Source organism: Ictidomys tridecemlineatus, chromosome 3, assembly GCF_052094955.1.
Source record: "Ictidomys tridecemlineatus isolate mIctTri1 chromosome 3, mIctTri1.hap1, whole genome shotgun sequence".
Taxonomy (NCBI): Eukaryota; Metazoa; Chordata; class Mammalia; order Rodentia; family Sciuridae; genus Ictidomys; species Ictidomys tridecemlineatus.
Window position 1 is genome coordinate 5081804 of NC_135479.1, and position 26699 is coordinate 5108502.

A 26699-nucleotide genomic window follows, 5' to 3' on the forward strand; every position below is an offset into this window, starting at 1 on the left:
CTATATCTGGTTAATGGCACTAAAGTTCCTTTAAATCTACATGCCTTTTTTTTTTTTTTTTAATATTTTATTGGTTGTCAACTGATCTTTATTTGTTTACATGTGGTGCTGAGAATCAAACCCAGTGCCTTACACATGCTAGGCAAGCGCTCTGCTACTGAGCCCCAGCCCAGCCCTACAAACCTTTTTTTTGTGTGTGTGGTGCTGGGGATTGAACCAGGGCCTTGTTGTTCTAGGCAAGTGCCCTTCCATTGAGCTACATCCCCTGCTCTTTTCTTTAATTTTGAGATAGGGACTGATTTAGTTGCTGAGACTGGCTTCAAGTTTGTGATCCTCCTGCCTCAGCCTCCTGAGTTGTTGGGATTACAGGTGTGCATTGTCATGCCAGACTACATCTATGTATAATGCTTTTGACAATTGAGGCATTTATGTGTGACTGTGTTTTTGAAGTCATTGCTGGTAACCATGTATTTGGGAATGATTTTCCAAAACAACTATTGTTCAAAATACAATGAATCACTGGGCATGGTGGTTTGGGCACGTAATCCCAGCCATCTGGGAGGCTGATGCAGAAAAAGTCCTAGGCCAGCCTATGCAACTTAGTGAGACCCTATCATAAAATATAAAACAAGACTAGGGAGATAGATAGTTCAGTGGTCGTCCACCTTGGGTTCAGTTCCCAATACTGCAAACAAAATCAGAAAACCAAACCTAACACAGTTGTGCATGCCTGTAATCCCAGCTACTTGGGCTCTATTTATTTATTTATTTTTGGTAGCAGATATTGAACCCGGGGGTACTTAATGACCAAGCCACATTTTTAAGCCCCACCCCCACTTTAAAAAATATTTTTAATTGTAGATGGACATAATGTCTTTATTTATTTTTTATGTGCTGAGAATTGAATCCAGTGCCTCACCCAGTGCTCTCCCACTGAGCCACAACCCCAGCAGGAGGATTGCAAGTTTGATGCCAGCCTGAGCAACTTAGATTCTGTCTCAAAATCTAAAAAAGTAAAAGGAGCTGGGGATGTAGCTCAGTGGCAGAGCCTCCTGGAATCAGTTCCTAGTACCACAAAACACAGTGACCCTGATGTTAAATATGGGTTGTGGGCTTTCTCCAATAAAACTGTTACAAAATGGCACTCTGCTTAGGGAGCAGGGGTGGGGTTTTAGCTTGGGCTTTGGTCTAGTGCCCTCTAGTTACTTTCTGTTAAAACGGACACATGAACTGGATTTGCCTAGGAAGAGAATTCTTAATTGCCTTTTTGTCTTGTTTTATCTGTGCTATAGGCGTCTTGGTGCTGAGTTGGGGAAGTCTGTTGTATATCAGGAGACTAATGGAGGTAAGTTGGTGTTTCCTGAAGATTCTGTCTTCCTTGAGCTGTTGAATCAGCTGACGTGTTTTTAGAGAGTAGAACATGGCAGTGTCAGAGGTATACATACTGTCCTTCTGTGCTTCCCTTGAGATCTGACTTCTCCTTCTCTTCCACAGTGTCTTCTTTCCTTTTTTTCTATGATGATGTAAATATTCATCTGTTGTTTTAGAATAAAACAAGGAGACACATAGAATGTTTTTTCTTGTACATCAGGTTGTAGTTGATAAGTACTTTCTACATTTGTCTCATTTGTCATCAGATGACGTCAAGAGCCATTGGGTGCTAGGTACAATGACTTACTAAAAAGTTGTCTTTAAATTCGCTCCATCTTAAATTTTTTCAAGTCTTCTAGACTCTCACCGTGGGCTGGTGACCCATTTTTGTTTCCCACCGGTATGCAGAGAACTGTACAAAATTGACAGCGCTTGAAGGCGTTTTGTGGTGGCCAGTGTTCTGTCAGTGCTGGATCAGAAACGTCCCCATGGGGCCAGGTATTTCAGACTATACTGCTCCTATTAATTGCAAAGGCAAATTAGTATACAATAATTTGAGATTGTTTCTACAAAATTGAAAGACTAGGTACATGACTCTCTGCTTCCCTTTCTTTTTCTAAGATGTAACTATAACTGACTTAAGTAGCTTGAGGAGGAGTTACCAGGACAGTGACAATGGAGTTCCGTGGGTTGTTGTGTGGAAGGCACATGTTCCCAGACGTGGATAAGTCACTTGTGGATTTTTGTTTGTTTGTTTGTTTTTTCATGGTTGTAGATGACCAGAATGCCTTTATTTGTTTACTTTTATGTGGCACTGAGGATTGAACCTAGTGCCTCATACAAGCTAGGCACGTGCTCTGCCGCTGAGCCCCAGCCCAGTCCTCACTTGTGTTTTAATTTACCACCTGGCACCTTTCACCCGGCTTCTACACTTAGCAACTTTTTACTTGGTGACTCTATTTATTTATTTATTTTTGGTAGCAGATATTGAACCCAAGGGTACTTAATCACCAAGCCACATTCTTAAGCGCCACCCCCCTTTAAAAAGTATTTTTAGTTGTAGATGGACACAATGTCTTTATTTATTTTTTATGTGGTGCTGAGGATTGAATCCAGTGCCTCACCCAGTGCTCTCCCACTGAGCCACAACCCCAGCCTCCCTAGCCTTTTTGGTTCTTATTTTTGAGTCAGGATCTTGCTGAATTGCTGAGTCTGACTTTGAACTTGCGATCCTCCTGAGCTGTAGGGATTATAGGTATAGGTATGATGTACTGGGTGATTTTAGGACTTTATCTACTGCCAGGGAATTCAGAGATTTAAAATCTGAAGCTGAATGTGGGTGGGCCCGGTACTCTAGCAGTCTCCAGCTTAAATCATAGTGTTACATTTGGGGGTCTCATGAGATGAAGCACTTGGGGAGGAGAAGGTGAGTAAGGAAAACCCTTTCCCACCCTTCACTCATGATGGGTTGTGTGCCTCATGGTATTTCTGGAGCCATAGTTTCCGGTGGCCTTCCTGTTTCATTTCCTGCCTCATCCACTCTCTTCACCTCTATTGGTAGTTATTTATTATTATCATTTTTTGAGGGTGCTAGGGATTGAACCCAGGCCTCCTGTGTGTCAGGCAGGCAGTCTACCACTGAGCTACACCCTTAGCCCTTTCTGTTCTTTATTTTGAGACACGGTCTTGCTGAATTGCTTAGACTGGCCTTGAATTTGCAATCCACCTGCCTCAGACTCCTGAGTAGCTGGTATTTCCACCAGGGTATTTCTAAAATGGAAATATTGTTGACTTATTACTCCTTCCTTATTACACTTTATCTAAAATGCTTGGGACCAGAAGTGTTCCATATTCGAGTTGTTTAGATTTTGGAATATTTTGCATAGACTTTACTATTGAGCATCCCTTATCCAAAAACCTGAAACGCTCCAAAATCCAAAACTACTTGAGCACCATCAGCACTCAGAAAGTTTCAAGTTTTGGATCATGGATTTCTGGGTTAGGGTTGCTCAAACCGTGCTAACCCACAGACTGGCATCCAGTCTGCCTGGCTGTCACACGGGGCCCTCTGGGATCCTATTCTGCCCCCTTACCTGCCTGATCTTTGCTCAAATCCACCACCATGTTTTGTGCACTTCCCTGCTTCCCTGAGGACATTTCTGCCCTGTCATTTTTCTCACAGTAGCCGGCCATCATTTTACAACAAGTTAGTCAAACTCTTTCCACCCTCAGACTGTCCAGTGGAGTTGCTTTCCTGTTACACATAAAAGAAAAGCCAGAGTGCCATGTGGTTGGGCCTCTGTTGGCTTCCCGGCCCCCTGCTTACCTCTTCTTTCAATTGCTCTGCTTTCCAAGTGGCCACAGTGACCATACCTCTGCCTAGCACATTCTGCCCCCATTCCTGGTCTCCTCATGGACTCCTACGCCTGTCCTCCTTGCGTGTTCCTGAGCCTCCAGCACATTGGCCTGGAGGGTTAGCTGGCCTTTGTGTTGAGTTGTCTCTCAGGTCAGTCTTCACCCTTTTGGTCCTTGTCCTCTACTTTAGGACCTCATCGTTTGTTGAATGAAAATAAGGGTGTTAGCCTTTGATCTCTTTATTTGCTACAGACTCCCCTAGCATCTTTTTGTTTTTAAAGAATTTAACCTTTATTTTAGTTGTTGTTTCTTCCATGGTGCTGAGGATCGAACCAGGGCCACCCCAGTGCTAGGCAAGCGCTCTACCGCTGAGCCACAACTCCAGAACCTCCTAAGCATCTTATGTACAAGTATCTTTATTTCAGCGATAGTTTTGGGGGTATTTCCATTTTATTTTGTTTATTGGTTTTCTTTTTTATTTTTTTGACAGAGACTTCATGTGAATCTGTTGGTTAGTTTTTTGGTTTTTTGGTACTGGGGATTGAACTCAGGGGTACTCCACCACTGAGCCACATTTCCTGCTCTGTTTTATATTTCATTTACAGACAGGGTCTCACTGAGTTGCTTAGCACCTCACCATTGCTGAGGCTGGCTTTGAACTTGTGATCCTCCTGCCTCAGCCTCCCAGGCTGCTGGGATTACAGGTGTGTGCCAACATGCCCAGCTGGTTAGTTTTATCTTCTACTTTTGGCTTATTTTTTCCCTAGCTTGACTTTACTTTTTTCTTTCTTTTTTTGCACAGCATTAGAGATTGAACATAGGCTCTCACACTTTGCTAGACAAGAACTCTGCCACTGATCTCTGCTTCCCCACCAGCCCTTTTAATAAATGCTATTTTTAGATGGGGTCTTAAGTTTTCAAGGCAGGCTTCTAACTGGTCATCCTCCTGCCTCAGCCTCCCAGGAGCACCCCTATGCCCCACCAGCTTGACTGTCCTGATGTGTATGTTTGTCATTCTGGAGTCCTCCAGGAATTGACTTGTTTCAGCAGTTGAAGTGTTGATTTGGAGTCTTCTTTGCTCCCTTTAAGTGCCAGCTGCCAATCATTGCATTGTGAAGTGCTGCTGTTAAAACTTGAGAACATTTCTATTTTTCAGAAACAAGAGTTGAAATAAAAGAATCTGTTCGTGGCCAAGACATTTTCATTATACAGACAATACCCAGGTAAGAGCACTATTTGATGAATTCTTTTTTTCCTCTAAAAACCATTTTTTCCCATGTGAGCAAGTCAAGGTTTTCCTAAACTATAAATTTGTCAGCATGTTAAATGCTTCCCAGAACACATTTCTGGTCTCCTAGAATTCCTACACTGTTGCACTATACTGTACCAGTGTACTTGACCTCTTCCCAAGCATTAAACACCTCAAGGACAAGATCTCTTGTTTCTGGGTTCACTAAATCCAGGCCATTGTTTGCCAGCTCTGCTCTGCAGAAGAGCTTGTTGTTGAACCTGCTTTGTAACTGCTCCTGGTCCACAGATGGCCTTTCTTTTTTTTTCTTTTTACTCTTTGATCTTCTAGGGATTGAACTCAGGGCCTCATGGATTCGATGGCTGGGCCACCTCCCAGCCCTGCACACCATTTTATTGTGCATTGTTTGCCTCTTCTGGCCATCTCTATTACAGACGGCATCATCACTCCTTCCCATAACACAGGAGGGCTGACCCAGGGGCCTGTGGCCTGTGGTCATACACCTGGGATTCTTTCTCTTTTCATTGCCTGTACAATGGGATTCTTGATCCCCTTTGCATTCCTAAGGCTTTATTAGCATTAAGGATGGTACTGAAGCTGGGTGTAGTAGTACACGCTTGGACTTTGCGTACTCAGAAGGCTGAGGCTGTGGGAGTAACTTAGTCAGCCCTGTCTCAAAGCGAAAAGGGTTGAGGACGGAGCTCAGTGGTAGAGCCCTGTACACCCTGCATGGGCCTATCAGTCTTTCGTACCCCCTCCTCCCAAAAAGAAAACTGGCACTGAGTGCCTGTGGTGTCCAGGCATTTTGTGTGTTTCACATTTAATCCTTAAATGCTACCTGACAGCTGTTTTTGCCACCATTGAGGGAATTGAGAGGGCTGGGTCTGCAGGAGATCACGAACATCAGGGTCATGGAGCTATATACACTCAAATATAACCAAATCTCCTACACAGTATTACGGGCAGGTAATAAATATTTGATGTATTTTTTTTAATATTTGTTGATTGACCTTTTTATTTATTTTATTTATTTATATGTGGTGCTAAGACTCGAACCCAGTGCTTCATGCATATCAGGCAAGTGCACTACCGCTGAGCCATAACCCCAGCCCAAATATTTGATTTTTAATGCTTTCTTTCTGATCATAACAATAACAGTGTTAATTACTAAAAATACAGACAGGTGATTATGGTGGTGCCTGCCTGTAATCCCAGCAGCTTGGGAGGCTGGAGGCAGGAGGATCAAGAGTTTAAAGCTAGCCTCAGCAACTCAGTGAGGGCCCAAGTAACTCAGTGAGACCTGTCTCTAAAAAAGGTCTGGGGCTATGTCTCAGTGGTTATGTGACCCTGGGTTCAGTTCCAGTACAAAAAAAAAAAAAAAAAAAAGGAGAGGCGAAAGGGTTAGGGATATGGATCAGTAGTAGTGTCCCTGGGTTCTATCTCCAGTACCAAACAAACAAAGAACTAGGCATATCAGTATAAAAGAGCTATCTCATCTTTTAAAAATTCTTAGTTTGAAGCAATCAAACTTACAGGAAACTTGCTTGTACTACCATCTCCGTTTTTTAATGTTGTGCTAGTGATGGAACCCAGGGCTTCACACATGCTGGGCAAGTGCTCTCCCTCTGAGCTCTACCCAGCCTTGATGTGGCCCTCTGAGAGTAGGCTGGCACCTGATGGCTTCCCATCCCAGAAGTTCAGTGTGTAATTCCTGTAAACAAGGACTTTTCCTTCTGTAATCACAACACGGCCATCAGAATATTAAACAAGTGACTCCTGTCTAATCCTAGGGCCATGTTAGTTCTGCCCACTGTTGCAGTGATGTTTGGAGCAGAAAGATCTAGTTCAGAACCTCAGCTGGTGTTTAGTTGGATCTACTCATCCTCACTCTTCCTTTGGCCTTCAAAACTTTGACATTTTTAAAGACTTTTATTGAAGATTTTGACATTTTCCTGTTGGGATGATGAGATTGAGGTCAGTCATCTGTGGTGGGAGGTGGGGTGAAGCCATGTCTTCCTGTCGTCCTGTTGCATGGCATCGCATGGATGCGCCATGTTCTAGCCAGCAATCTTGGCCAGCTTTCGCCTGTGCTGACTCAGCAGTGTGTGAGCACATCGCCTGTTTCCAGCTATAGGAAGATTCCAAGAAGTGGCATTGCTATTTGGAAGATTCGTGCATTTGTGTCTGGGGAGATATGGCTGCACTGATAGATATTTGCAGTATCTGTGGTATTGATAGATATGTTCCTCTCGTGGTGACTGGTTCTTTTTTGTTTAGTTGATTTTGACATGTGTCTTGGAATGAGGAAGACCTGGGGGCCTGCCTAGAAATCCAGGGAAATGGATGACAGACACATTGCTTTTGCTTGTCCTCCTTCCTAGCACCAGACACAGTGCCTTGAATTTGGAAACGCTGGGCAGTCCTGTTGCATGCTTCCAGTCTCAGAGTCACTTCCTGCTTTGTATTCTTTCTTTTGTGACCGCTCAGTGTTTTTGTTTATTTTAGTGTTGATGGACCTTTACTTTTATTCATTTATTTTTATATGGTGCTGAGAATCGAACCCAGTGCCTCATACAGCCTGACTGCTCAGTTTTGATCCCACAGAATCCCTATTTGAGGAAGCCTCTAACTGTGTATCTTTCCCAGATGCCTCACGGTGGGTAGCTAGCTGTGGACGTGCTGAGAGGTACAGGTTTTTGTGGACCATGTAAATCTGGAAATGGAAGTGGCTGGTAAGGGATGGGAAGCACACAGGTAGCAGGCAGAATAGGAACTTCCTTTTGGGTGTCATCTGAGAAGATCGGTTGTTCTAACTCCATTACAAACTGCTGGTTCCACTAGACAACAGACTTTGCTGACCCACTCTTGAGTCCAGCAGAACACGACAGTGGGTGTGCAGGTGTCACTACAACCTTGTACACCTGTCTTCTCTGCCTTGAAATGAATGGGTTTGACCTATGTCACTAGCATATAGAGTCCCTCAAATTCTTGTGGAGTGAATTAATGAATACTTTGCATAATTTTTTGCATCTCTGTCTTTTCTGTATTTTCACATGATAATTGTGATCCTTTTGTACTGTTCTTGGATCTCAGCAAGATCCTTCCTTCCCCAGTTGGTACTTTGATATTCCTGACTGTAACTCAGACTGTCCTTACCATGTCATTGTAAGTGCAGATTCACAGTTTACTATCTTGGCAAGAAAGGGTTCACCATTAACAGCAGCATCCTCTGTGATCCCTTCCTGGTGTCCAAGTTGTCCTAAGCTAGTCAGCCAGAATGCTGCAGTTAGTGTAGGAGCATCACATTGTGGTGTCCTCTGTGGTAAAAGGTTGCATTTTATATAGTCCTTGGTCTCAGTATCATGGTGGTCACGAGTGCTCAGTATAAATATTTAACACCTGCAGTCCAGAGGATCCTGGGGCAGTGTGTAGGCCATACTTTGCAAGTGAAGGATCATTGATGAGCAGGTTTCTTCAGGAGAAGGAGCAGAGAAGCATGGAAAAGCAAATTGCTTAATGAATAATGGGGAAACATTTTTGCAGTTTTTTCCTGCTCGTACCTAAAGTGTTAGAAACTTGGACCAAAGGGTTCACAGATGGACTTTGTAGAACAGCTGTGAGGATTTTACATATAACTCAGCACATGGAAGACCCTTCCCCTTGAGAAAGGAGTAGGAGTGTATGCCTCTGAGGCCAGAGTCTCCCTGAGGATGACCTAAGTCCCCCAGGTACAGTAGCGCACGAACTCTCTGAGGTTCCAGAAGCCACAGTTCTCTTCCCAGTGGCTCAGTGTGGCATCAGAGCAGACTCTGGCTTACCTGGCAGTGTCCTAGGGTGGCAGGATGGAGGAACTGAGGAAAAACTTGGAGAAAGGTCCAAGAGGGGGAAGGTTACTAGGTTTGCCACAATAAACTAGTATTTTTATTGCCTGAGAATGGAATAAAGTTAAAGTACAGAGAGCCATGCACAGTAGCCACGCCTGCAGTGCCAGCAATTGAGGATGCTGAGGTAGGGGGACCAAAGTTCAAGACCAGGGGCTAGGGTGGTGGCTAAGAGGTGGAGCGCTTGCCTAGGTCACTGGGTTCAAATCTCAGCACCGCATATAAATAAATGAAATAAAGGTCCATTGACACTAAAAAGTATTTTTAAAAAAAAAAGAAAAGAAAAAGAAAGTTCAAGGCAAGCCTGGGCAACTTAGTGAGACCCTATGCCAAAATAAAAAAAGGCTGGGGATATGACTCAGTGGTTAAGTGCCCCTGGATTTAATCCCCAGTACAAAAAAAAAAAAAAGCTGATTCTAAACAAAAGCTTAGACATTCAGATTAGTTTATTTCCTGCAAAATGCTCATCCTGAGAGCACTGTGCGAACCCTTTTCTTAGTGCTAGTGTTGCTCAGAATAGCTTTTGAACTCGTGAAACCGCTTTCAGGACATGCAGTGTGTTTCTTATGACTAGTCCAATAATAGCAAGCTTTCGGTTGTTCCTCGTTAAATTTTTGGAAAGGGCAGAAGGCCATTCTGAATGAAGTGAGTATGCTGGTGATTGAACTGTGGCTGCTAATCACCAACATTTCAAATCCACTGAGCCATGGAACTAAGTAAAATAAATGTAAATCTTAAAGGCATTTTTTGAGAGACAAGTTTCATGTTTATGTACAGGTTTCTGCCTGTTGATGCAAAGTAAGACAGCTCATTAAAATACCATTTGCAGGGGCTGGGATTGTGGCTCAGCAGTAGAACGCTCACCTTGCATGTTCGAGACCCAGGGTTTGATCCTCAGCACCACATAAAAAAATAAACAAGTGAAATAAAGGTGTTATGTCTAACTACAACTAAAAAACCCCCAAAAACCAAAAAACCATTTGCAACGTATTTGCTGAGATGATTAGTAGTTGGGGGTGGGGTAATCCCCACACCTCGCCAGGCTGCTGTCACTGCAACTCGATGGTGTCTCTGCTGCAGTGCTGAGCAGTATGGCCAGTGTTGCTGTGTCCACTGCTCACCTCGCCTTGTTTGTTTTTTTGGAGGTGCTGGGGTTCAAATGCAGAGCCCCATGTGTGCTGGGCAAGGGCTCTGCCGACTGAGCTGCACCCCAGCCCTCAAATGTTAGAGCAGTGGGGCTGAGTTCAGAACAGGGTATGACTGCCCAAGGAGAGGAAGCCCCTTGACAAAGCAGTCAAGATTATCCTACTTAGATGCAAAGACTACACGAACTAGCCAGGATGTACTTGGACATTCTTAGGTACAGATAAACAGCGCAGTCTGCCAGCCAGTTTCTCTTCATCCAGCTCACACTTACCATCGCCTGTGTCCAATTTGTCCAGTATCTCTCAGCGAATGGGTCAGACCAGTGTGACAAAGGCCCCTTTGTCACCTTCCTGCCCAGCAAGGGGTGGGGGTGGAGGCCAGGAAGCTCCTCTTAGCCTCGGGCAGAAGGATGTTGAATTCCTTGGCAGAGGTCATTAGGAAGAGGGAAAACTGGAAAATGAAACCTGTGTGTGGGGAGTTGGCCTTTAAGGGAAGTCAAGGCACCCCGGAATGAAGACTCCTCAGGAGCTGTCTCATGCAGTAATGTCTCACTCCCTGGGCCTCCTTGGGATGGCTCTGCAGACTCACCTGTCATACCGTTGTGTATCATTAATGCCATACCAAAGCCAACTAAAAGCCTACCATTCTTCCAGAATTTTCTAAACTAACTTCAGCTCTATCCTTGCTCTGGATTAGCCCAAGAAGCTACACCAGGGGGAGATTTTTTGGGGACCACACAGTGTCACACAGTAGAGGGTCAGGAAGTGCTCTGATTGTTTCTAGGGTCACAGCAGCCTATGGAGGAGATGTGAGGTCACCAGTATTTCATCCAGCCACCTTCTCAGCCATCATTGGCCAGGTCCCTCTTGGGTGAATGGCAGAATGTGGATTCAAGGCCTGGTACCTCAAGAACCCTCTCCTACCGGCCTGGGAATTGGCTACTGGAAGAGGGCAATAGTCCTCACCCCAGACAGGGGTTCTGAGGTAGTGTGGAGAGTCCCTGGAGGGATTCTGACACACAGGTGGATGTGGGACGTCATCCCGGCAGACCACGGGGTTCTCGTGCTCAGAAAGGCCGAGCCCACCATGGCTTGATCAGCCTTGGCAAAGGGCAGCAGCACACATTCATCACTGGTGGGACTTCCCTTCCAGTGTCTTTCGGGGCTATATTTCCTCCTGTAGTCTTTGCAGGAATCTGTACATCTCAGGGAAAGAAGGGACTGGCTGACAGGAGGTTTTTGAGAGGCACTAAGACTTCCCTGTTCCCTCAAGCCCTGAAAGAAAAGAGATCAAGCTGAGCATGGTGGCATATACATATCATCCCAGCAAATCTGGAGGCTGAGGCTGGAGGATCGAAAGCTTGAGGCCCGCGTCAGCAATTTAGAGGATACCCTGTCTCAAAATAAAAAGTGCCAGGCATGTAGCTCAGTGGTTAAACACCCTGGGTTCAAGCCCTGGTACCAAACCAAACAAAAAGAGATCAAAATCTTTTCTGTTAACCACAGCTAAATAGCAGGACAGGTTTCTCTTGGCATTCTTTGGTCTGAATCTCTGGGAGAGTGCCAGCAGGTTTCAGGTATCCTTGGCTACCAGCAGCTGCCTCCAATCCCACTGCAAGGGCTGTCACCACATGGAAGATCCAGGTAAAGGAGAGTGGGTTAACTGTGCTGTGGGTTCAAGTAACCACAAGTGGACCCAAGGCTGACTCCACCTTGTACAAAGAGCAGTTGCCTTGCTTTTCCCTGCATTTGTGGGTGCCGTCACAAGCCGAATGGTGACAAGATCCCTTTGGCAACATCTTGGCAGCCCAAGTTATGTCGCTGAAGTTGAGATCCTTCCTAGGGTTTAATACGCATTTTAACCATTCCAGAGATGTGAACACAGCTGTGATGGAGTTGCTGATCATGGCTTATGCCCTGAAGACGTCCTGTGCCAGGAACATCATCGGCGTCATCCCCTACTTCCCTTACAGCAAGCAGAGCAAGATGCGGAAGAGGGGGTCCATCGTATGCAAGCTGCTGGCATCCATGCTGGCCAAAGCAGGTGAGCGCACAGGGACACTGGTGGAGGGTCTCGGGCTCTGCTGTTGGGCTGCAGCCTGCCTCGGGTGTCTAGTCTGGGCCTGCTTCTTTATGCGGTGTTTGCTGGTTACTCTGTTGCTCCCGTTGCTTGGCTGGGCTGGGGATCTGTGAGACAAGGCAACTCCCACCTTCCTCTCTGTTGCCTTTGGGATCTGCTCGCTCCTGCTTTCTCTGACTTTGGGCTGGGCTTTATGGTTCTGTCACTTTTCTTCTATTTTCAAGTCAAAACTGGCTGGCTTGGCATTCTTGTACAGTCTTTTGAACTTTGGGTCTAGATGTGTGTATTTGCCTTAGTTAGCCATGTTCCTTTTATGTTCACAGAATTAAGACACTATTTTTCTTTTATTATTTCTTTAGTTTATATACTCTTTCCCTCCTCTCGTCTCCAGTTGCCTTTGTGTACAGCACCCCATTTCTATTGCTTTTATTTTTCTTATGTAGTAGTGGCATACTTTCTGACCTATACTCAAATGTAATAAAATATTAAACTTATTGAATTTTTATTTGTCTGATATTTATTTAAAATACTGGTTCCTTGCTGGTTATGGTGGCACATACCTGTAATCCCAGCTCCTTGGGAGGCTGAGGCAGGAGGATTTCAACTTCAAGGCCAGTCTGGGCAACTTAGTAAAACACAATTCAAAGGGGGAAAAAAAGGTGGGGGCATGTTTGGAATGTAGGTCAGTGATAGAGGATTACCTAGCTTGTATGAGGCCCTTGTATGAGGGTTCCATTTCCAGTACTATTCAAATATATATATGTATGTATGTATATATATATGTTCTTCACTCTGGAGGTTTTGCATTGACCTTTGACCATTCTCAGTGTGTTTACATGTGTCCTTTTCTGTTCAGCACTGTTGATTATTCTGAGTATGTTTTCATTGTTTTTCTATAAAATACTTCTTATTTTATCACATATAGAAATTACCTCATCCTTTAGCATTTTATCCTTGTGATGTATGAATTTCTTTTCTTCCTGTGTGCATTCCTTTGCATTGCTTTCTTGTTCCTTTCTGCTGAGGCCACAGTCCTTTAATAAAGGCCTGTCTGTTTCTTGCATCTGTTATTACCTGGATATTTATTAATACATGTTCGTATTTTTGCTTCCACCCGGTTTCCCCTCACTAGTCAGGACCAGGCTAGTGGTCAGAGTGAAAGGAGCACACTTGTCAGCCTAGCTGTGTCCTATGGTGGGGCGCAGGCTCTTTGGCATTAGGTTGGACAGCTCCTCAGCTCCTTAGGTCTTACAGCGAGTCTGTAACTGCAGCACTGGCTCACAGTGTCTCCTGCCTTCAGCCTCCTGGTGGGAAACAGGAGTTGATCTGCCCACTGAGGCCATTAACTTGTAGGGGAGAACTTTGTAATTTTTTGTTTTAAAATTTCAGGTTTAACTCACATTATCACTATGGATCTTCACCAAAAGGAAATACAAGGCTTTTTCAGCTTTCCCGTGGACAACCTTAGAGCCTCACCTTTCCTGCTTCAGTATATCCAGGAAGAAGTGAGGAGCCACCAGCAAACACCCCTTTGTCCTCAAAGAGATCCTATTTAGTTTTTCTCTGGCACCAGATTTCATGACTGAAAGGCACATGTGATGCTCTCTTCCCAGACTTACTGCCCGTGGCAGCCGGATAGCCTCAGATTCAGCATTTAGTGGTGCAGGATCATATTTTTGAAAGACATTATAGCGAATTTCCTATTAAGTACCTTTAGCAATCACTTACACTTTCTAGAATGAAGGTTTTTTAAAATATTGTTTACCTTCTTAATCTAGCAGTACCTTTGCAATGAAGTTAATTGATAAATAATGAAAAATTTAAATGTGTAAATGAAATTCTGGCATATTTAGTTGCTAGTTTGGGTCATTGATGAGAGGAAGAAGTGTTATCCAACATCTAGGGGTTTTTTGATGACATTTCAGTATTTTCTATTTTTCCTCCAAATCTAGATACCAAATTACAGAAATGCCGTCATTGTAGCTAAGTCTCCTGATGCTGCAAAAAGGTAAATGAGTCCTATATTTATTTAAAACAAACAAACTCTTGAGAGTTGGGCACGATGACATGCACCTGTAGTCCTAGCACTTGGGAGGCTGAGACGGGAGGACCCCTTGAGTCTAGGAGTTTAAGGCCAGCCTGGGCAGCACAGCAAGACCTTGTCTCCAAAAAGAAAAAGGTGAGAAGTCCTTTTGGGTGCTCTGAGATCAAAATTAGCTGTTTTGGAACCCACAGCTCCCATGGCCAGCAAGCTCCCCGGCTCAAGCTCCCCTGGCCTTGGCCTCCAGGCCACAAAGGAAGGTGCCTCTGAGTTCCTGGGTTTTTCTCTAAGATGGAGTTCTCTACGTTCTCAGAAGGAGAAGAGTGGGACTGTGGGTTTTTTTCAGGCATTGGTTTTTAAGACACCATTTTAAAGAGAATTCATTCTCCTGAAAATGACTTTTAGAATATTGGACGAAACAAAGAAAATAAGCCAAGAAGAAAAATACATTATAAAAAATATTGGGGGCTGGGGTTGTAGCTCAGTGGTAGAAAGTTTGCCTAGCATGCATGAGGCACTGTGTTCAATCCCAGGCACCACATGAAAATAAGACAAATAAAGGTATTTTTAAAAGAGTATATTAAAAAAAAAATTGGACTAAGGATAGAACCAAAATTATCTAGACTCAGCTGCTGGCCCAGAACCCAGTTCCTGTGCCCTGAAAGCATTTGTACCTGGCCTGTTGTATGTAATTCCTTTGTTCCTGAAAGTGGAGTGGTAGAGTGATGCTTCTTCCCCTTGGTGTTCTTCTCCCTTTGTCTTTTCTTAGGGCCCAGTCGTATGCTGAGAGACTGCGTCTGGGCTTAGCTGTGATCCATGGAGAAGCCCAGTGCACAGAGCTGGACATGGATGATGGCCGTCATTCTCCCCCAATGGTCAAAAATGCTACCGTACATCCGGGCCTGGAGTTGCCGTGTAAGATTAGCTCTGTACTTTTATTTATAAATTGGAGAAATTTCTAATGGCTAATATGAATGGCTAGGTGTTAACCCCTGTGTCTGCTGTGCATGGTCTCTTGCTATTTTAAAATAACAGAATGGGTCAGGTGTGGTGGTGCTTACATGTAATCCCAGTGACCCCTCAGGACGCTGAAGCAGGAGGATCATAAGTTCAAGGCCACTTAGCAAGACCATATCTCAAAATAGAATATTTAAAAGTGAAGGGGCATTGGGGATATAGCTCAGTTGAGTGCTTGCCTTTCATGCACAAGGCCCTGGGTTCAGTCCCCAGCACCACAAAAAAAAGGACTGGAGCTATATAGTTCAGCACTCTTGGGTTCAATCCCTAGTACCCACCCCAAAAAATAAAAATAAAAAAATAAAAAGGACTGGGGATGCAGCTCAGGGGTAGAGCACCCCTGGATTCAGGCAGGGTACCACAAAATAACTGTAATATATTTATTACGTATTTTATATTATTGAATAGCAGTGCCAGGATTTCCCCTTTTGTAGGAGGTTGCATGTGTTGTACACATTTGCAGACTGTATAAGGACAATTAAGCTGATCTGGGTAGCATTCAGCGTTAAATAATTTTAGCTTTAGAAAACAGAGTTATGGGGGCTGGGGATGTGGCTCAAGCGGTAGCGCGCTCGCCTGGCATGCGTGTGGCCCGGGTTCGATCCTCAGCACCACATATAAACAAAGATGTTGTGTCTGCCGAGAACTAAAAAATAAATATTAAAAATTCTCTCTCTCCTCTCTCTCTCTCTCTTCTCTCACTCTCTTTAAAAAAAAAAAAGAGTTATGTGTGTAATGGTGTCACATCTGAAACTTTATGTTCAGTAAAATGGGTAATAATAGCCATTAGTCAGACCCCGAGTATTCGCCACCAGGTAACTGAGCACTTATGTTAGAATGTAGTTCTCTGACCCGAGGCCAAGTAATTGCTCTTACTCATCTAACAGTGTAGAAGCTGTTTACTTCCATGGACTTTGGCACTGAGTGCATGCATACTTTGTGTGTGTGTGTGTGTGTAGATACATTTAGAGTTTTCAGAGGAAGCAGGTAGTTTCTTTCTAGATCTATTTGCCACGCCTCAGAAGCACGCGCAGTGGTTGGTGGGATGGAGGCGCCTCAGAAGCATGCAGTGGTTGGTGGGATGGAGGCGCTATGGGGCAGGGCCTCAGGTGGTTTGTTCCAGGCAGGCTCCTATCTCAGTGGAGCATTCTAACCTTTACTCCTGCTAACTTTGCCATTGCTTCGTTTTAAACTTGGAAGATTTTTCACATAAGAGTAATATACTTTGTTTAACTTTAATATTTGATATCAGTATGTTATTTTTTGAGGATTTCATAATTAAAATTTTTGAATAGACAATACATTCATGTGTTACAAAATTCAAAAAGTATAAAATTCTTCACAGTGTGAAGTATTCCCCACCCACAAGTTCTCTAGCTCCTTGGATATCTAATACCTTGGTTTTCTGTGTCAGGGCAGAGACTTTTTGCATTTACTAGCAAATATGTATTTCTTTTTCTCTCATTTCTACACAAATAATAGTATGTTGTACACCTCATTTTGCCTCTTGCTTTTCGCATTCAGTTCCTCTTTCCCTGTTAGCATGTACAGTGGAAGGCATCTCAGTCTCTTGCAGTTCCATAGTGTTCCATAGAATGGATATCTCATAATTCTGGTGGTCTCATAATACAGTTGAAAGGCGTGTAGACTTTTTTAAGTCTTTGAAAAACAAGGCTCCAGTTACTGTGAGCATCTGTTGGACCCTTGCTGCAGACCAAGCGCTGTGCTAAGCTCCACAGCTATCCCTGCAGGGACTTGTCTTCATCCTTCTGCAGACCAGGAAGCAGTCACATGGCCAGGACCAGCTGTGGGATGAGTCAGCTGGCTCCATGGGCCACATTTGCTTGTTTTTAGCTATTTATTTTTAGTTGTAGTTGGACACAATACCTTTATTTTATTTATTTTTATGTGGTGCCAAGGATCGAATCCAGGGCCTCACACATGCCAGGCGAGTGCTCCACTGCTGAGCCACAACCCCAGCCTCTTGTTTTTAGCTTTTTATTTCAGACATGGAAGAAAGGTAAAGAATGCAGATGTTCACCATGCTCTCAGAGTCCCACACTTCACATTTCTACACATATTTTTGTGCCATTTAAGAATGAGTTGCGGACGTAATGTTCCTTTATTGCTAAAGACTTCAGTGTGTATTTCCTAAATACTAAAGGCTCCGTTTCATAACCACAGTATAATTCTCAACTCAGGAAATGAACGCTGTTACAGTACTATTGTCTAATCCACAGGCCTTATTCAGGTTTCAACAATGTCCTTTTAAACAAAAACAGGGAAAAAAAGAACTTTTTTGGGGCTAGGACCTAATCCAGGGTTGCACATGGCATTCAGTTGTCATTCCTCTTTAGCCTCAATCTGGAATGGCTCCTCCATTCTTTGTCCCTTGTGATCTTGATGCTTTTGAACAGCACAGGCCGGTTATTTTGTAGGCTGCCCCTTAATTGGGCCATTTGTGTGTTCATGCAGAGATTCAAGTTGTGTGGTTTTGGCAGGAATGTCAGGAAGCACGTGATGATCCATTGCTGGAGAGTTGATTTTGGTCATTTGATTAAGCTAGGTTTTCCCCTGGATGGCTGCTCTTTCTTCTTCTCTTTGTAGTTAGTGGTGTCATAGGTTAAGATCTTATAAATATCCTGTTTCCCGTTTATCCTCAAACTTAGCATCCAGTGAAGATTCTCACCTGAATCCATTATTACTGTGATTATTGACAAGTGGTCTTTTCAAATTTTTAAGTATTTATTTTTTGAGATAGTGTCTGTTGCCCAGGCTGGTCTCCATCTTCTGGCTCAGGAGATCCTCTCTCTGCAGTCTTCTGTGTAGCTGGGCCCACAGGACCAGTGGTCCTGTTCCAAGTTCCTTGTTCCTTTCACGTTTATCTGCTGGCATCCTAGTGTGGGCTTTCCTTTCTTCCCTGTTCATTCATTTGGAATGTGTGGGCTCCATAGAATCCTCTTTAATTCAGTGGGTTATACTGTAATTTCTCTCCATGCTCAGAGTATCTTGGACTTGACCAAGGCAAACTCTTCAAGCTCCTCCTTTTAACACATTTCATTGTTTTTCGATACTTCCTTATTTCCTGGTATAACTGGATGCTCCATGTTCTTTTTTTTTTTTTTTTTTTGGTATCAGGGATTGAACTAAGGGCCACTCTACCACTGAGCCACATTCCCAGCCCTATTTTTTATTTTATTTAGAGACTGAGTTGCTTAAAACCTCGTTTTTTAAAAAATATTTATTTTGTGGTTATATTTATGTGGTGCTGAGGATCGAACCCGGTGCCTCATGCATGGTAGGCTCTACCTCTGAGCCATAACCCCAGCCCAAACACCTCGTTTTTTGCTGAGGTTGGCTTTGAATTCATGATCTTTTGCCTCAGCCTCCCGAGCCACTGGGATTAACTGTGTGCACCACCGTGCCAGCCCACTCCATGTTCTTGTACCTTCTTAGCCCTGAAATTAGCCACTTCTCTAGGGATCTCCAGTTGCTTTGGTGGAGAAGGTGTTTAGAAGCAGCCTTGGGCTCCGTGTATACAAGTTCAGTTGCCAGGCACCGAGGCCCATGACTTAGGTCCATCATGAGTGATTGAGAATCATTCAGGGTAGCACCAAGAAGCAAAACAGCTGGGTTTGAGATGTTTGGATGGAAGTCACTGTATTGCCAGGTGTGTTACATGGTGAGTATCCTTTGGACCCCTGTTCTAATAATGTTGCTTTGTTAGGTTTGCTGCTGCCGGCATGTTCCCTTCCTGGTCCTCTTCATGAACTGTGGAAACGTTTTAGAAGAGTGCCTCCCTTCAGGGGACACTGGCATGCTTTCCCTGTAACTCGCACAGTTGCTGCTGGGCTATCTCCTGTGATTCCCCACTCACATAGTCCTTGCCAAGAGAATTCTGAAAAACTGATTTATTTATTTGTGCTGGGGATTGAATCCAGGACCTTGCACATGCTAGGCAAACTCTCCACCACCAAACTATGTCTCCAGCCCTTTCTAAATCTTATTTTGAGACAAGGTCTTGCTAAGTTGCTGAAGCCGACCTCAAACTTGTAATCCGCCCGCCTCAGCCTCCCAAGTAGCTGATATTATAGGCATGTGCCATTGCACCCTGCTTAAAACATTATTTCTTGTACGTGTAATTGTGCCTTCCAAATTCAATGTACTTTATGCCTCAGTGGTTCACTTATTAAGATACTGGAATGTTATGCCAAAGCCAGAGAAAAGCAAACACTTGCACTTGGGGTCTGCAGCTCTTAGGGAGATGTTTTAATTATGTTTCTGAAACTTGTTCATTAGAGCAGTAACTCTCAACCAGGGTCAATTTTGTCCCCAGAAGATGTTTTGCAATATTAGAAGCAGGCAGGTTCAGTCTGTCACAGCAGGGGAGGTAGAGCACTGCTGCGTCCCCTTACCCCAAGTCTTTAGCCTGGAATGTCTGCAGTGCCAAGGTCAAGAAGCCCTGTTTCAACAAAGTGATTTATTAAAAGTTAAGTTGTAAATGAAGGAGTGGGACCTTGAAGCTCTTCCATTTTACAAAATAGACTTGCTGCCTCCCTAAGGATGGACAGGGAACAAGTTTGGAAAGATTGTAAGTTATATGTCAGTGCCTCTGCTAGAGATGGCTGATGCTTTGCCACAGTGGTGGAAACTAGGAGTTTGAGCCAGGCACAGTGCTGCATGCCTGGCAGGAAGATCAAAAGTTCAAGGCGAGCCTTAGCAACTTAGCGAGTCCCTGTCTCAGAATAAAAAGGACTGGGGATGTGGCTCAGTGATTAAGAATCCCTGGATTCAGTCCCAGGTACAAAAAAAGAAGAAAAAAATTAGGCATTTGGATAATAAAAAATGAGATGAAGTTACCTTTTATTGCTTGCTATTCCTGGGTTGTGGTGGTGGTTGTTATTTATTTTTTTTAAATATTTTTTTTAGTTTTAGACGGACCCAATATCTTTATTTATTTTTATGTGGTGCTGAGGATTGAACCCTAGGGAAAGTTTTTCCTGAGTTTTTTTGTTTTTCTTTTATCCCAGGACTGGTGTCCCTGATCCACAGCAGGATATTTTGCAGTTGCCTGGGGCCAGGCTGAGAAGAGGTGCCCAGACTGTCAGCACTGGCCCTCAATCCTCCTTTGGTGTCCTGCTATGTCACATGTTAGAGGCAGCATCTTTTTGCATCCAACTTAGTTTTTGCCTGCTAAGGCTTCTTATTAGGTAAAGCAACTCCCAACTGCAAGATTATACAATAATTCAGAAAACCATTCAAAGACCAGATTATTACAGTAAAACATCTTTTTCCTAGACACGAGTACATCTATAGGTGGCTCATTTAGCCAAGATCGTTCCCAAGAAACAATCTATAGGATCAACACACTATTGCCTATGTCTTAAAGGGCCAGAAACAAATACAACCAAAAAACATAATGTTGGACAAATAGAGGATCCCTGAACCATGGCTGACAGATGGGAAACCTTTAAAACAGACCAGATAGGGGCAAAATCTCCCCCACCAAGTTCCCAACTCTCGCTTAACATGACTCCTACACCAGTGGTATCACGGATGTCCTCATGCCTCATGCCAGATGCTCCCACAAAGGGGAATCAGGAGTGTAGAATTAAGGGTCTCAATGTGTATACTGGAGGAACTTACCAAATGGCCAAGGTGTCACCACTTCACTGCGTTCAATTTCCTTTTTCTCAAAGTAGACCAAAATGGAGCAATCCTGACAGTGCAGGGAAGGAAGGCCAGAGTTCTCCAAGGGGAGCAGCTGCTGGGAGTCCCTCAGTCCCTCCTTTATTTACAGGAATAGCTGTGTGCTATGACTGGAGGCACACCTGCTGGTCTCTTCTAATCAGCTCTCAAAAAGTTGCCTTATATCCTCAGCATGGAAGTACAGTTGCTTGGAGTGCTAGGCTGGTCCAAGAAAGTTGGAGTAGAGGTTGCTCTCTGGTCCCATCTGGGTTGCCAGAATTTGTAGCCTAAAGCTCAGTCCCTGTCTCCAATGCCAATCAATGCCAATTTAATAACGAGGACGTGGTTTTGATAAAAAGGAAAAAGAAGGCTTATTGCTTTGTTAGCAAAGGAGAAACACAGGGGCCTCCTATCCCAAAGGCTGTGACTCTTCCCCCATCCTGAGGGACAGAGGTTTTTAAAGGAACTCTTCAAGGGTTACATTCCAATTCCAGGTGTGCTCTGGTAGGGGGTCCCAGGGCACTCTGTTTGCTTGTTGGGATTCATTTGTTGATTTGGAAGATATTCACTTCCTAGATCCTCAGCAGGCATCTCCTTCCTGTAGTGGGTGTGCTCAAGGGCAGTTAATTAGGGGAAGAAAAGATAACACTGACTTCCTAAGGAGGAAAAGGGGAGAAGAGAGGAAAATCATTCTTTAAAAAAATAAGTCTTGGTCTGGGGATGTGGCTCAAGCGGTAGCGTGCTGGCCTGGCATGCACGGGGCCCTGGGTTCAATCCTCAGCACCACATAAAAGTAAAGATGTTGTGTCCACCGAAAACTAAAAAATAAATATTGAAAAAATTTCTCTCTCCCTCTTTAAAATAAATAAATAAATAAGTCTTCCAGCGATGAGGGCTGTATTTAGAAGGTGAAGGGACCACTGTTAAACCCCAGTCTTGCTCCTCCAGGCAGGAGGTAAGTGGTGTGGATGAGCTGTGCCTTGGAGGAAGGGCTCCATACTTTTGTAACTAAGGACTCCTATAAATGAAGCTATTATTTTATTTGGAAAATGCTGATTTTAAAAGCGGAATGCAGTTTCCTACTCTTATTGTAAAAAATGTTGGAAGCCTTTGAAGATGTTGTATCCTGGCTAACAGAGTTTCTGGCCTCAGTGATTTGGCATAGCTCAGTTTTATTCTGAGACCATCGGGTTCTGCCTGACACGATGCAGGAGGAGAGCAGACTCTTAAGCGTAACTGGTTTCAGGTCCCTTCACTTCCACCTTCAGCGTGGACTTGTGGAGGGCGTGCACTCCATGTTTCCTTCTGGGTGGGCCTTATGAATTGTTGGCCTTAACAGCCTGTGGTGAGGTGTGTGTCAGTTCCTGTCCTTAGGACAGGCAATTTCTGTTTTTGAGAAGCCATCAAATTATGTGTTCATAAGAGGAAGGCCTCTATGGGGAGAAGGGCCCTCTCCAGCCTGGGCAGGCTCCACCAGCCCAACCTGGGTTTCCATTTCACACCAGCAGTGTTTGTGGGGAGGGAGGATTTTAGAAAGTAAACACAAACTGTGACCTGTTTTCTATCAAACTGAGCCAAATTGCTGTTGATCTTATGAGGGTCATCTGCTTTTATCTTTTTCTGTTAATTTAAAGAAAAATGTTCAAGAAAAGTTACCACATCTCTGTGAAGTGGGTAGGTCAGCATAACCACTTGCCCAAATGGTTTAGTTTAGAGGGAGAACTGGTGCTGTGGTTTCTCTTGAGATGGTCTGAACCTTACCCTGGAAAGCTGGAACCCTGGGAAGTTGCCCTGATGCTGGTGGCTCCCACCCTCCCTCCTCAGGAGGTGTGCACAGAGCCTTCTTCACTGCTCAGTACAAGACTTTCCCACGTTTTCAGGAGGACTGCAAACTGGACACCAGCTCAGCTACTTCAAATATAAACAAATGGGGCTTCAGACAAAACTTCCAACAAAATAAACAGGGCTGGGCATGTAGATCAGTAGTGGAAAACCCCTGGGTTCCACCCCTAGTGCCACGAGAAAAAGAGGGAAAAATTGTTGCTGAAATAGAAAGTCAGGAAATAACTATTAAAATTTGTTAGTAAAACAGTGCTCAGTTTCAGCTCAGCCTTTTGCTGTAAGCTGTGCCTGTGGGTAAGGATCAGCTGGAATTGATTGTTAATCACTAAACTGTGTAATCACCCTGAATTGGGTTCTTTCCTCTCCTCCACTACTACTTTAATAAAAATATTTCAGAACAATAAAAAGCTTCCCTAAAGAGCGGAATATTCACTCAGTTGTTCTTCTGTGACTTTCTGCACCCCCTTCAGTTCCCTCACTTCCTCTTCAAGGTGATTCCATTTCTGTTTCTCTGTCCTGCAGTTGCCTCTTCCAGATGCAGGTTCTGTAGTTAGATGAGGGGCTTGTAATTACTGTCTTGAGGTTGAGTGGTGCCAGTCACTTGATGAGGCTAAATAATCAAAACAAGGTGACACAGAAAAAGGCGGTTAAGCCGCCTCTCCACCTGGAGGCCTTTCCCTGGGTGTCCCACAGGGTGGCACTTATTGGGAGCACTGGATTCTTCTCAGTGATGCTGCTTCTCTGCGCTGTGACATCCCACTCCTCTGCTCTCCAGCTCTCCACTGTGCTATGCCCTACGTGGCCACAGTCACAGGCTGTGAGCTCCTGAGACCAGGCTAGTCTCAACTGAGAACTGGGTTTTATATTGATTATGTGTTGAAATGATGACATTTTGGATATACTGAGTAAAATAAAATTATTAGTTTCACCTGTTTTTACTTTTGATGAGGCTACTAGGAATTTTTAAGCTACATTGCAGGCTTGCCTTCTTCTGTGGGTCATCGCTGTTCTCAACTGTTTCTGAGACTCCAGGCTCGTGGTGGGGGGAGTCTGCATGGGTGGTTGTCATCGTCATCTGTGCTCTGGTTTTTGCCCCACTCCCAGGAATGAGGTTGGGATTGCTTAGTTATCTAGCAACACATAACTAACAAGTCTTGTGATCTGTTTTGTTTTGCTAGTGATGATGGCCAAAGAGAAGCCGCCAATCACCGTAGTTGGGGATGTTGGAGGACGCATCGCTATTATAGTGGTACGGTGACATTATAGTGGTACGGTGACGTGTGGCTGGCCTTGGTGCGTGGGTGACACTGCTGGCACTCAGCCAGAAGGTGTCCTCTTCTGGGTTGTACTTCCAGCGCAGCGCTGGATTCAGTGAGTCTGTCCATCTTTTCTCACCCAACTCCTTTAGGAGAAGTAGCAGCGGTAGTTGAACAGGGATTAGAACATGACCCTTAGGTGTAAAGGAGCATGGTTCCTCCTGCTCAGCACTGCAGCCTCACCTTGGGCCCCAGTTCACCCGGGGCAGCCGCCTCATCCTCCTTATACTTTGGGGCCATGTAATGAACTGGAGATGTGCTGTCTCCTTGTCACTGGTGAGAAGAGAGCCCCTTCCCCTGCCCGCTGCATTCTGACGTGTTGGCTCTTGGCTCCAAGTTTCTTTGCTGGCAAGAGGTTCACCTGTCATTACGGTAGCTCACTTTATTCTGTTTTCCTGATATGTCACTTTTTCCTGGAAGAAAAAAAAGTGGGACACTAGCTCTGTGGGATGAATCAGGAATTTGAAAACAGAGAAGAAGCCTTGGCAGTCCTCAGCTTGAGCTCTCCTGTCACACGTACTTGACTGGAAGATTTCACCACTTTCTGCCAGTTGTGCAAGGTGCTGCTGAAGTGTTCCTCTTGCCATCTCTGACTCGGGCCCAGACTTGGAAACCCTCCAGAACCAACTGCAGAAAAGAGCAGGGAGCTGTGTGTCCATAGATGGGAGCAGAGGCCACTTCCTTATACTAACACTGTTCTCGCAGGATGACATTATTGATGACGTGGAGAGCTTTGTTGCCGCTGCAGAGATCCTGAAAGAGAGGGGCGCTTACAAGATCTATGTCATGGCCACACACGGCATCCTGTCTGCAGATGCCCCCCGCCTGATTGAGGAGTCCTCCATTGACGAGGTATGTCTATTTCTGAAGGACTAGGACAGGGCTGGAGGAGGACTCCGTGGTAGAGCTCTAGCCTGACATACACAAGGCCCTGGGTCCATCCCTGGCACCATGAAAATAAATAAATAAAGGGCTTCAAACATTTAGCTTGAGTCAAGATCTGCTGCTGTAGTTTCTGTGAATAATAAGATGACCCAGTCAGTGTTAAGTTGCTTCATCCTTCTAGAGTACCTATGAAACAGTACTTTTTTGCTGACTAGCAGCCTTGTTGGGGTAGAAACATTTAAGAATATATGCCTATTTGCATAAATGTTTGTTTCAGTTTTTTAATATGATTTGACACTGAAATGGCATTTGAGACTTGAATTTGTCCCTGATAATAGGAAAGTTTTGCACAATGCTGGGACTCCCTGTATAGAGTGTGACATTCCCAGGGCCTGAGTCTTATTTTCTGAGCCATGTAAGCTTTCCTTGTGGAAACTTGGTTAACTTTAGTTTGTAAAAACTGTACTGAGGGGGCAAGTGTTTGCCTCGCACATGTGAGACACTGGGTTTGATCCTCAGCACCACATAAAATGGATAAATAAAATAATGGTATCGTGTCCATCTACAACTAAAAAAATTTAAAAACATGCTCAGTAGAATGAAGTTTTGTAGCTTAGAACTTGGCTCGTGGGTACTGAATGCTAGATACTTTTCTGAGTAACCATTTTAGAGCACACACATTTTGTAACTTTATTTTCTGCTGCTGTATGACTAGGTGGTGGTGACAAACACTGTCCCTCATGAGGTCCAGAAGCTGCAGTGTCCCAAGATAAAGACTGTGGATATCAGTTTGATTCTTTCTGAAGCAATTCGGAGAATCCACAATGGAGAGTCCATGGCCTACCTTTTCCGAAACATCACAGTGGATGACTAGCTTTCATGGTGGCCCTGGCCCTGGAACTCCCAAGGAAAACATACCAAGCGGTGCCGGCAGCTATGAACACAGTGTGTCCTTGCAGGGAGGACAGGACGTGGTGTGGAGTTAGCTAGTCTCTCCAAGATCTGTGGAAAAGGGGCCTTAAGTAGTGGAGACGGAACTAGTAGATAACATAACACGGCCTTAAACGTGCAGTGTCAGCCCTATTCCGTAAGTGGATGACAGCCGCTCTCTGAGGAGTCTCCTTGATACTGAAGAGGAGTTCAAGGCGGATGAAGTCTTAGCTCTGTAGTGTTCCTTCAGTTGTCTCAGCTTTGGGGCGCAGTGTGACTTTGACCTTGGTCAGGAGCTGAGTCCCTGGCACCTTCTCTCTCCAGTTCTCTCCCTAGTCAAGTTTGCAGAAGGCTTTTATAGAGAACCCTATCTTTTTTTCAGAATCTACTGTGCCTGCTGCCCCTGCACAGTGGAGTACTGTGTCACTGCTCCTCTCCAGATGTTAGGTTGGAAAGGAACAGCCTGCCCCTGGGTATCTGCGTTGCTAAGTTGCAAATAAAAGAATTTATTGTCTCACTGGTCTTGTCCCTGCTCTGCAGAGCTCCCTGTTTGCTGCCTGGGTGGTGACTCACTTCTGTCCCGACTGTTCAGATGACAGTGGATACAAAATGAGGGGTGTTGGGGGTCCAGAGCCTAGAAGTATCTCCCTCTGCAGATTCCATCTCCTTCCTAAGCCTTGAAGTTGAATCCTTGTTAAAATCTAAATGAGAAATAGAATGAACTGTCTTTCCTTTGTGATAGATGATGCCCCATAGATTGTGTTCTTACGACTGCCGTGGCCCTTCTAAACTACATCACTACTCCAAGTTCCTGTCACCTTTGTCAGGAGGCCTCACTGCAAGCTCCTACAGCTTGTCATGCCTTCAAGCTGCTCCAGCCCAGGACCTTGTCACAGGAA

General features: G+C 44.5%; 1 protein-coding gene across 2 annotated transcripts in view; it reads left to right on the forward strand.

Moving 5' to 3' along the window:
- Prpsap1 (phosphoribosyl pyrophosphate synthetase associated protein 1) overlaps positions 1-26317 on the forward strand; it is a 29735-nt gene extending 3418 nt beyond the window's left edge. The window contains exons 2-10 of one of the 2 annotated variants that reach the window (XM_078041624.1): positions 1293-1345; positions 4883-4949; positions 11873-12045; positions 13471-13586; positions 14034-14089; positions 14892-15037; positions 23848-23918; positions 24691-24837; positions 25586-26317. In XM_078041624.1, the coding sequence (XP_077897750.1) occupies positions 1293-1345; positions 4883-4949; positions 11873-12045; positions 13471-13586; positions 14034-14089; positions 14892-15037; positions 23848-23918; positions 24691-24837; positions 25586-25744 (988 nt within the window). In that variant the 3' untranslated portion in view covers positions 25745-26317. Of the gene's footprint in view, positions 1-1292; positions 1346-4882; positions 4950-11872; positions 12046-13470; positions 13587-14033; positions 14090-14891; positions 15038-23847; positions 23919-24690; positions 24838-25585 lie in introns of those variants that run through there. The other variant, XM_078041625.1, reaches the window with a different exon arrangement.
- Positions 26318-26699: the final 382 nt, after the last annotated feature.